Consider the following 11583-nt stretch of genomic DNA (forward strand, 5'->3'; position numbering starts at 1 on the left):
GCAACCAGGACTTGACGCTGAAGCATGGCTGGCGAACAGGTGCAATTATCCCAGAATTAAGATCTGAGCTCAGAATCATGAACACGGAGCCGTACATTCAAACTATGACTTGGCTGCAGACTCTGACTGGGTTATTGGAGCAGATGCAGGTTTGGGATTTTTTTTTTGTCTCCTACTTTTTCTTTAAGCCTGAGGTTAGCCCATGGGTCAAAGTTATTTTCAGGTATTTTTATGCTTAATTGTGGTCCTAAAGTATGAGGCATCAAGTTATGTTGCAGAATAACCACTGGGGTGATTTTGCCCCTAAAAGAGTCTTGCCATTTTCCCTAAAGAGAATTTTAAAAATGGCTCCCAAAGTCATTTGGAGAAAGTCATTTGTGGGGGAAATCCGGTGTCCTTACTTCCCCACTAAAGCCCCATTGGGAGATAAGTGGGATGCAGGAACCTCTGCTAGTGTTTGGGTCCAGTCCTGTTCTGCCTTTAGCCTGTGGTGGGACGTCTCCATTCTGAGCCTTGGTTTCCCCATCTGTAAAATGCAATGAACACTTCAGGCTGGGTACCATGGCTTACTGGGAAGAGTCTCAGAGGAAGAGTCAAGATCCCTGTGTGCGGTGTCCATCTGATTTTGAACCTAATACCTACAGTTTGCGGGAGTTCAGCGGCGTTGTTTTCTTTCTGTAAGTTACATAGCCAGTTTGGGTCAGTTAGTGAGGAAGGTCGTTTTAGTGATGATTCCCTGGCCCATGGAAGCTGCCCTCTGTCACAGCTGTGACCCCTCCGCAGTCTCAGGAGGCACCTTGCTTTGTCGCCTGGCTGTGCTGGCCTGGCCCTCGGCTGTCTCGGCGTGAGTGCTGACTTCCTTAGGTCAAGGGGCGTGGATGCCTGCTCTCTTGGCTGACACACCTGCGGCCTCTGGCCACGGCCTGGTACCCACGGCCTGCCAGCCTGCTTTGGAAACGGGCAAGGAACCGCCTTGCCTGGCCCAGCTGGCAGTGAGCTCAGGCAGGGATGCGGGAAGTGGCAGGCCCTCACTCCAGGGCACACACCTTCCAGGGCATGGGGCCTCGCACGTCCCCTGGGCCTCGCTTGCAACTTGCTCTGGCTGCGTTGCTCCTTGGCTTGTCTCTGATGCCGACTGGTTTTGTTTCCCTTCCTGTGCTTGTCTGTGAGGTGATCGTCTAAAAATAAAAGGCATCAATTCTGGGTTAATGTAGCTTTGAGTCTGTGCATAGGTCACACAGTAATAATAGTTACTCTCCAGATGCCAGGTGTTGTGCTGAATGCTCACTCTGCAACATTATTCATCACTGTCCTGTGTATGATTTTCCACTTTAAAAGAAGGAAACTGGGTGTTTGAGAGGTTGGGTAACATGTCCAAGGTCATAAAATGACAAAGCAAGAACTTGAACCTGGGCTGTGTGGTGCCCAAGTCCCTGCTTTCTGACACTGCGCTGGAAGTGCTTCTTCGCTGCGTGGTTTACAGTCCTCGGGTGTAGCCAGACCCCTTGCCTTAGGTGCGGTCTCTTTGTGACACAGGCAGCTAGTCAGATACACAGATTCAGCCTGCAGGTCGTTGGTGTCGCTGCATTTTGGCTTTGAGGACAGATATTTTTGTTTGTTTTCTTGTCTCTGACCTGTATAAAAAGTTTGATGAATAAGGAGTGTGTATTTTAGCGAACGGAAGTGCTGGGAAGATTTCTGTGATTTATAGAGTTAATTGTATAAGGCGTGGGGTTAGGGGAGGAAGAAAAGGAAATTGACATTTATGCTGCCACCCCATGTTACAGGCGAGGAAACAGGCTGAGAGGTAAGTAACTTTTCCAGAATCCCAAACTTAGTGAACAGCAGAATCAGTCGATTCAGAAACACGAACTTACTATGCTCCAGACTCCATGGGCTTTATGTGCATTTCACTCAACAACAACTCTTTGAAGCGGGCACTGACATCACCCCATTTTTCCGATGAAGAATCGAAGGCACAGAAGGGAGACTAACTTGCTCGAGTCAGGGGTGGTGCTGGGCTTAGACCAGGCTGTCTGGCCTCAGAGCCCTCATCTCCGTGCTGTGTCACCTCGATGTCTGACACTCCTTACAGCGTTCTGTCTGGGTGGATTCACTAGGACATAGAGGAGGGTGGCTGATAACTACAAAAAATACCCAAATGAGCATCACTTCTCCCTGTCCCCTTCCACTCTCCCCCCGCCCCTGTGTTCACCTGGAAAACTGTACGCTCTTCCAGTGATCCTGTGCCAGATGTTTCTAGAACTCCCCTTTCTCCGGAGCACATAGCATATGATCTGGACTAGTTTCTTCGGAGAGAGGTTTGCCCTCTGAGGTTGGGTGTGATTGATTGATTGATTCATTGATTGATAGAGCCAGCAGTGTCGTTTGGAACCAAGTCTGATGAATTAAATACAAGTATTTAATTTTTGGTGTTAAGAGAGTAGCTGTGAAGAATAGTTTTTGTTCACTATTCTTGAGGCGCACTCCCAAATGGTGTGGTTCACGGTGGTAGTGCCGGTGGTTGGTGTGGTGAATGGTGTAGCGGCTTCCCAGGTAACCGCATGGGAGCCGTATTTAGCCCAGGGCGGACAGGCTTCCGCAACGAGCCAGCTAGTCATCGTGTTAGGCTGCGCGGGCCATGTGGCCTCAACTCTGCGCTTGTACGAAAGCAGCCTTAGACAGTATGTGAACAACCGGTTGTAGCTGTATTCCTGTAACTTTGCTGGCAGACAGTGAAATTTGATTTTCATATTTTCATGCATTGTGAAATTATTTTTCTTTTGATTTTTTTTTTTTTCAACAGTTTCAAAAGGTAAATCCATTCTTAAGCTCATCAGGCTGATAGAAAAGTGGGTGGTGAGCTGGATTTGGCCTCCCCTGGTACAGGCTGTCAGGCTGTCGGCTAGATTGTGACATCCTGCTCATGCAGGGGTGGGCCGGCCTGAACAGTGCATTTTTGTAGCTTGTAGGCCAGAAGGCTGAGTAGGCTAATTAATGAGTGGGGCTAAAGATGGCTTGAGATGTCTGTAGGATGAGCCTCTGGCGTAGGCTTCTGGTTAGTCTTTTCGCATGCTAACTACCCACCCTCGAGTGCATGGTGTCACTGAAAGGTTCATTATAGCTAACTAATACCCAGTCTTTGAAGTATTTTAAAGTAGATTCCAGACACCTGAGGTTGCTGTTTGACAGTTTGGCCTTGTAGGGGGACCAGAGCTGGAGAAAGAGGTGGCCCAAGGAGAAATTGTTCTCTTTTAATGGGAGAGCCCTGAGCCTGTTTAAATGCTGATGGGAAGGATCCAGGTGAGGAGGTTGATTCTTGTGGGAGAGATGGTAAAAGGTGGAGAAAGGGCAGGTGGGCGTGGGTGCGCCTTGCATGGGAGGGGCGAGGGCAGGCCGGGTTAAGGTGCCCACCCCCAGAGCTCAGATGCCCCCTCCTCGGGATGCTCCCTGGCTCAGATCTCTGGGGCCTTCCTCCTCTGCATGTCCCTTTGGCAGCCTTGGGCTTTGCTGGAGATGATCCGTCATCCTTGGTTCCCCGCCCCGCCCCCACCCGCCCCGCCCCCACCCGCCCCGGAAAACCTGGGCTGGAGAAAGTGCCTTGGACTTGGAGACCTGAGCCGGCTCTTCATGTCTGTGGGGGCTGCCCTCGGGTGGGGGGGCCCACCCGAGGGGAGAGTGGAGAGGAGCATTTGCATGGCCTGTGGCAGCTAGTTTCAAAAAGGAGGGAGCAAGTAGATTCACTTTGGTAATCTTTCTTCTGGTCACTAGTCAGAGAATTCTCCCTTCCTGCAAGTACGGGGAGAAGCTTCTCCTTCATACTGGACACAAGGGCCCAGTTCGTGGGCCAAGAAGGGTGTGTGGGCAGAGGTGGGAGGGAGAATTCCTGCCTACAGACGGATACCCCATTCTGTGCGGTACCATACTGTTCTGTCTGCTTACCTGGGGGTGCCCCCAACCAGGGCCCAACTTTTCCTGTCTTATGTATGTCTTCAGTAGGTAGCACAGTGCTTGGCACATAGTAGGTGCTGGATATGTATATGTACGTGTGTGTGTATCTGTATGTATACGTGCGTGTATGTGCATGTATATCTGTATGTGTGTGTGTATATATATATATATGTATGTATGTATCTATATATATAACCAAATTCCTAGAGGCACCCTACAGAGCTTTGATCTAGTCTCATACTTTGTAGTGCCTAAATTCTATAGTGAGTTATGTGTTGATTTAAAACATGAGAGCTGGGACTTCCTGGCGGTCTAGTGGTTAAGACTCTGCACCCTCACTGCCCGGGGCCTGGGTTTGATCCCTGGTCAGGGAACTAAGATCTTGCATGCTGCATGGTAACAGCCAAAAAGAAAAAAAAAAAAAGAAAGCTAATTGAAGCCACACTCGTAGGACCTACCTAAACACCCCCAGAAGGGCTGGACCAGTCTTCCGGGGCTCCAGGAACACACGGCCAGTGGTCATTCAGTGGTGTTTGCTTCCCGCTGGTGTAGGCAGTGGTGCTGGGCAGGAAATCCAGATCACAAGCTCAGGGTTTTGTCTGCGTGGCAGAGGCCCATAGCAGGTGACTTCGTCAAGCTGTCAATCAGGGCATACGTGATAAACAGACGTGGCTCCCATGTCAAAAGCAGATGGTTTGCATGTTTGGCATTTTCCTCTGGGTCCTGAGGCTGTCCCTGTGACCATGGACTGCAGGGAGCCCCACCTGGCCCCTGTGGTCACGTGCACCCCTGGCTCTGGCTCAAGCGTTCCTGTGTAGCCTCAGAAGCCTTGGAGAGAGACTTGTGAGATTCCGTTTGTTAGGGTGTGGGCAGTTGTCTTTTCTTTTTGCCTTTTGCTCACGTTTCAGCCCACCCAGAAAATTCTCTGCTTTTCCATCTGGGTGAAGTGTTCTGCCTTAGTGCCTTTTACAAAAACAATTTTTTTTCTTAAACACTTTAAAAGGTAATATAATATTAAGGAAAAAGATTAAAGCCAATTATAATTCAACTACCCTTGCACAAATTAAAGAAAAATTTCCATGTTAATTTCCAAATATATGCACATGTTTTTACATGCTTGTAATTTGTGGATGTACTGTTACACCTGCTATTTCCACCTAACTTTTTATGTGTGTGTGTATCAGACACAGTTATGATATATATATGATATATATATATATAGGTAGTGTGTATTAAGTATATGTTTATATGTATAACATGCATGTGTAATGGCTGTATCACACACATAATACACACATATTTTATGTGGATGCATATGCATTATGCTTATACAAAGCCTTTAGTAATATTTTAATAACTCTAATTTAACAAGGACCTTGTTTAATGGTCATAATACTCCATCTATAATTGGTGATGCAGCGAGATTGCAGCTGGGAAGTCTGAAAATGTATTATTTCATGCAAGTGTCTGTCTCTTAGACCTGAATAAAATTCCTCCCAGAAGAGCTGCCCATTAAAAAATTCTCATGATCTAATGAGTCTATTCGTATCCAGAACCTTCTCAATAATAATAACAACCTGCTTGTGTCCTGCAGATTCATAGGGATGCGGAGTCACAGTTGGTTCTGCAGGAGTGGAAAAAGGAGAGGAAGGAGATGAGGTAAGAGCAGCCTGCTCTGAGTATAGCGCATCCCCGACCCCGGCCGCGCTCACTCAGCCCACACGCCGATCCCGAGGCTGGCCCGAGGCAGGCTTGGAAACAGCCTTCCCTGGGGTGGCTGGGACGACCCCCCCCCCCGCCCCGCCCCGGTATCCAGAACGAGCCAGCTGCCCATAGTGCTGAGTGACAGTTCCTCGAGGCAGCAGTGAGCTCCGTCGCGTCTTCCACCTGCCCTTGAGTTTCTTGTCTGTCCCTCCCTCCTCCCGGCCCACTTAACTTCCCCGTTTGGGCAGCTGGTGGCCCAGGTGTTGAAAGTGCCGGTGGCACAGCGTGGCTAGTGGGGCAGTAGCCACCGAGCCACAGTGAGTTCTTGGGGCTCCTACAACCCTGGTGCTTATTTGTAACACTGCTGTGTTAGGAATGTGCACGGCATCCTGATGTTTAGTGGTGAAGAAGGCCCACCTGCTGTCAGAAAAGTTTGCTGGGTGTGTGTCTTGAGGGAACGGTTATTCTTGAAAAAAAATTTTTTTTATTAAACTATAGTTGATTTACAGTATTGTGTTAGTTTCAGGTGTACAGCTTCAGATTCTTTTCCATTATAAGTTATTACAAGATATTGAATATAGTCGCATGTGCTATACAGTAAATCCTTGTTGTTTATATATTTTATATATAGTAGCGTGTATCTATTAATCCCACACTCCTAATTTATCCCTTCCCCTCTCCTTTTCCCTTCGGTGACCATAAATTTGTTTTCTCTGTGAGTCTGTTTCTGTTTTGTAAATAAGTTGATTTGGTATTTCTTTAGATTCCACGTGTAAGTGGTATCGTATAATATTTGCCTTTCTCTGACTACTTCACTTAGTATGATCATCTCTAGGTCCCTCCCTGTTGCTGTAAATGGCATTATTTCATTCTTTTTTATGGCTGAGTAACAGTCCATTGTATACATGTACCACATTTTCTTTATCCATTCATCTGTCAGTGGATATTTAGGTTGATTTTAAGGGAACGATTATTCTTAAGAGGCCTGGCGGACAGTTGTGCATCCCTGTAGAAGAGGATGCTGCGTATGTGGACCCTGTTGATTGACCATTTCTGCTCTTGTGGTCCCCCCACCCGGCACAGCTGTCTCTAAGGTTTGGAAGTAGTGCTCCCTGCCTGGGTTCTGGCCTCTGAGCGGTGGGCAGTCTGGTGGGGCTGGTGTGCATGCAGAGGGCAGGGTCCATCCCTCCGGGCTGCAGAGGCCACAGCTGTATTGAATCAGTCCTTCCTCTTCCCTCTCAGTGTGTTGGCTGCTGGGGGCTTATTCTAACATTCTAAAATGTTGGGTGAGAGGGTGATGGGCATGTAATGCCATCTGACCCTGTGCCTCTCGCCCCTGAAGGCCAGACCTGAGTCCTACACTCCGAGGACCTCAGGTTATTAGAGAAAGGAATCGTTTCGCCTGGCAGAGATTTTGTTTCGGATTTGAATCTCTGACAACCTCACATCTCAGTGAGCTTTTTCAGGAAAAGTTTAAAAACCATTTATGTTGCTCCACCTGCAAACCTAACTGAGGTCTTTCAATTTTCTACTTTTTATTGTTGTAGCATCTGCTGTCACCATATGACGAAAGACAGCCACCACCAACTAGTGGTTTTTATCACACAGCGGTGAAAAGGATTATGGTTTTTGCTGTGTTTATAACTGATTTGTTAACAGTCAAATGGTGTTTATCCAGTTTGCTGGAATGGTCTGTATGTAGGGGTCCCGGCCACTGGGTTGGATGGTATCCACATCCTATGTGTGTGTGTGTGTGTGTGACGGGGTGTTGATTTACACACAGATGTGTGTCTGCGCACCTGCAGGGGCTTAGAGCCTGGGGTAGGATGAACAACCTTGCAGGATGCCCGTAATCCAGGCTTGGAAGAGGTTCTTGAAGCTCTGTGATGAATGGTGGAGGTCTGTTTGCATCACTATAACATAATCCTTAATCTCTCAGACATAATGTACTTTTGAGTTTATCATACACATTTATTTCTCTTTCCTTACTTAGTTCTCAATATAACTTCATGAAAAGGGGGCCTTCATCCTATTCTGTAGACGAGGAAAGTTTGGAGACTGAGAACATTCTGCATCTCTGTGACCTTCAGAAGCAGCTCCCACACCCTGTTTTTGTTGGGAAATGGGGTGTGCACGTTTAGGGGCTCCCACGTTGCCACTGCAGGCTTCAGCAGTGTTCTCTCTGGCTGGTTTAAGTGGGGGATGTGGTCAGAGCCATTTGGATGGATGGATGGACAGATCGTTTTCCCGAGGAGAAGTCGGGGCTGCTCTAGGCTAATTTGAAACAGTGATAAATTCTTTTTTTATTGATGTATAGTTGATGTACAATATTATATTAGTTTCAGGTATACAACATAGGGATTCAAAATTTTTATAGATTATACTCCATTTATAGTTACTATAAAATATTAGCTGTATTTCCTGTGCTGTGCAATATATCCTTGTAGCTTATTTATTTTTATTTTTTTTTGTTTTTATTTTATATTGGGGTGCAGTTGATTAACAATGTTGTTTTAGTTTTAGGTGTATAGCAAAGTGATTCAGTTATACATATACATGTATGTATTTCTTGGGAAGCAGTGATTCTGGTTTCATTTGATTTCAGTAACTAAAAAAGCAGACCTTTTGGGAATCATTCCCTGTTGCTTCACTCTTCTCTTGCCTCTTCAGAGAAATGACCAAAGGTTTCTTCAACGCCCAGTTTGGAAGCTTGTTCCGCACAGACCAGAACCCCACGTACTTCCTGCGCCGCCTGTCGCGATTCGCCGACATCTACATGGCGTCCCTGAGCTGCCTCCTGAACTACGACGTCAGTCACACGTTCTACCCCCGCAGGACCCCGCTGCAGCACGAGCTCCCCGCCTGGTCCGACAGGCCCCCGGCCACCAGGCTGCCGCTCCTGCAGGAGGCCCAGGCCAAGTAGCCAGCGGCCCGGCCACCCTGGGCACGGAAAGCCAGGACCAGCGACGGCCCTGCACCGGGCCGACTTTGCGTGGATGTGACTGTCGCTTTCGGAAGTGATATAGATATGCCTTGTGATACTTACTTTGTATATTACGGAGGATACCGTCCCCCCAGCTCATAAGGACAGGAGCCCGCCGTCCACGGGGCCACCCTCCTGTACACGTGGGGACAGCAGCCGGCTTCCTGTCGACACCCTGTAATCAGCCTTCTTGTTTACCAAGGTACCATAACTGGCGTCAGATGTTCTGGGAGGGGGAGGCTTCTTGATGCCATCTCTCGATCCCAGCAGGTGACGTTCTGAAATGCTTCTTGACCCTTCCATGGAAAACGCATGGAAAACCTGAATATTCACAGGCAGGGCAGGGGCCCAATGTTGTGCAGCGGTGACCTGCTGGCAGAAAGCTGATGCTTGAGTGAGTGCTCCGATAGCATACCACGACGTCGGAGGCAGAGGTGGTCCCCACACGGCAGCCGGTTCCCAGATGCCTGGTACTAGGGCTTTGGCACTCTGGCGCCTCGCTTGAAAGCGGACTCAGCCTCTCTGGAAGTCTTTCTTGAGAAAGAGCAAGAGACGTTTGAGTTCTTGGCCTTCATTCTCACTCTCCATCTTCTGTGTCCTGCCCCACGTTGGGAAGGACCATGGTGGCCCAAGTGATGGGCAGGTTCACTGTTTTCCCCAGAAAAGGAGGGCAAGGAGAGAAGAGCTTCTGGTTAAATCTCCAGCCAGCAGAACAGACTTTGCAGCATGAGGCTGCGAGAAACACACAGGTCAGAAGAGCCAATGCATTTGTGGTGGGTCTCCCAGGACTTTTTTACACCTGCAACTGCCACCCGTGTGTTGGTTGAACATTCTTATTGGAGGATGGAAAATGAAACGAAAAAGAAGTCCTTGTAATAAAGTGCCACGCTGTGAGCCCCTTGCAATCTTGTTAAAACATGTATTCCCAGAAACCGTCCCTGATGGAGGGAAACGAGCAGATGCCTGTGTCCTGACTTGTCAGCCGAGGAGAGGGGCTGGAATCCAGCAGGAGGGGTGGGGGTGGCCCTCTCCGCTGCGCCGTCTCCCGCCCTCTCCTCGCCTTAGATGGCTTTCCTGCCGTGTTTGTGTGTCTATTTTGGGAGTTCGGGAGGTTTTCTTTAGGTGTCTGTGTTTAAGGTGGGAGAGGATCAAGGGCACCGAGGCTAAGAGAAACAGAGTTGGAAAGGACCTAGCCGGCTAAGCATTCCCACTTCCTTCTGAGGACTGTCAAGTGACATGCATCCTGAAACCTAAAGGATGCAGGAACAGGAGGAAGGGGGCTCGTGGAGAGAGTGCTCGCTTACTCAAGAGTTTTAAATGGAGTCATGTAAGAAGCCACCTGTTGATGAAATGCTAGCTTGGCCTTTCCCAGCCTCCCTGCCCGAGTGCGGAAATTAGGCGAGTTCTATAGCATGCTTTGTAATGCTTCTTGTTATAATGGGAGTGTGCTTGTGATATTTTCTTGTATTTAACGAAAATAGTGAAGTGACTCTCTAGACCTCATAGGCCCAATTAGCCCCCCTCTTTTCCTTCTGAATTTTATTATACATACAGTAGTCCATTCCTTGTTCGGACTGCAGGAGGCATTTTGTTTGCTGTTTGTTAGCCCGGGGGTTTGACGCATCAGAGTGTATTGGGGACTGGCCTTTCAGGGGCACAGGTGGATGCCCAGAACTGCTCAGTGTTGGGGTCCTCAGAGGATATGCTGGGCTTTGGGCTGATCCTTTCTGCTTTGGAGAAGCTGAGTGAGGAAGTAGGTATTATTTTAAAACTTCTTCTTAGTGTTTATCTAGTCAGATATTCATTGACAATCTCCTAGATGCCAGTGATAAGGTGTTTCGTTTACTCAAGAATGAAGTACAGCTGTTTTTACAACGTGCTTTCATGTATGTCTAGGTTAGGTGGCCCAAGCTTGGGGGAGAAATGCAATTTTCTGGGCGCCAGTGATGACTTTTACAGTTTATTACCGATGGCGGTTTCGATCTGTGGGCTGTGGCACGTGGCGGTGTTGAGATCTGCTGAGCAGGGCCCACCCGCCCTGCGCCTGGTGGATGCAAACCCTCGCCGGCACCAGCACACGGTCAGGGTCAGGACAGAGACATCTCGTCTGTGCTCAGTCAGTGTTAACGTGTCACTGTGACGACTCAGCCGGGTTTCAGCACGCTGCTCTGCGTTCCGTTCTTCCCGGTGTGTCCTCTGGCGCACACGCTGGTGAACGCGTATGGGTACGAAAGAAGGGAGTCTGTTTTCTACCACTTAAAACATCAGTTTGGAGAGGGAACAGGATAAAATGAGTTGGCATGTTGGAAAATATTTCCCGTTTTTAGCATCAGTTAGGCTGATTTTCTCCGAAATGACAAGGCTCACCGTACCTATAGCTGGGTGTCCTGGAAGGAACCTGCACAACTGGTTTTTCCAGAGTGGTTTTTCATAGATGAAACCTGGCTTTTAATATATTTTAGGAGTTTGGCTTAGAACTCCCACTTTCCTCCTAACATAGCCTCTTTTTTTTTTCCCCTCCTTTTCAAAATTCTCTTCCGCTCCGCTAATGCCATCCAACATAAACCGCCTGTGACTGATTCAGGCGCATCTCAGGCTAAATTCCTAGTTCCTTTGAATGCGTTGATCCTCTCAATTAGTGCAGGGGAGGAATGAAAAGTACTCTTTCCTCCTAGCTAATTTAGCTTTGGGTGAACTAAATAGCTTCCCCTCTCTTTTCCTCCCCAAAGGCCTCTGAAGTGGTAGAGAGAGTGCTCAGTATTCAAAGTGGCTTCTACTCAGCCGAGGGTTCATCTGCTGCCAAAGACCCACTTGGGGGCCCTTGTCTCGAATATGCTCTCAGACTGAATCCGGCCGCAGGCAGGGTCCCTTGATCGTGCTATTCAGCTACGGAGCCCATGATTTGCCCTCTCAGTATTGATTTGCTTTTGTACCAGTTTCCCTTT

At 48.3% G+C, this 11583-nt stretch overlaps 1 protein-coding gene across 1 annotated transcript in view; it reads left to right on the forward strand.

The window, feature by feature from the left end:
• Window positions 1–9532, forward strand: part of NT5DC3 (5'-nucleotidase domain containing 3) — a 61489-nt gene extending 51957 nt beyond the window's left edge. Inside the window, exons 12-14 of the mRNA XM_057743440.1 lie at window positions 9–149; window positions 5546–5610; window positions 8326–9532. Coding sequence (XP_057599423.1) covers window positions 9–149; window positions 5546–5610; window positions 8326–8578 — 459 coding nt within the window. The 3' untranslated portion in view covers window positions 8579–9532. The remainder of the gene's footprint in view (window positions 1–8; window positions 150–5545; window positions 5611–8325) is intronic.
• The last annotated feature ends 2051 nt before the right edge of the window (window positions 9533–11583 follow it).

The sequence above is a fragment of the Hippopotamus amphibius genome, chromosome 7 (genome assembly GCF_030028045.1).
Source record: "Hippopotamus amphibius kiboko isolate mHipAmp2 chromosome 7, mHipAmp2.hap2, whole genome shotgun sequence".
In the NCBI taxonomy this organism is placed as follows: domain Eukaryota; kingdom Metazoa; phylum Chordata; class Mammalia; order Artiodactyla; family Hippopotamidae; genus Hippopotamus; species Hippopotamus amphibius.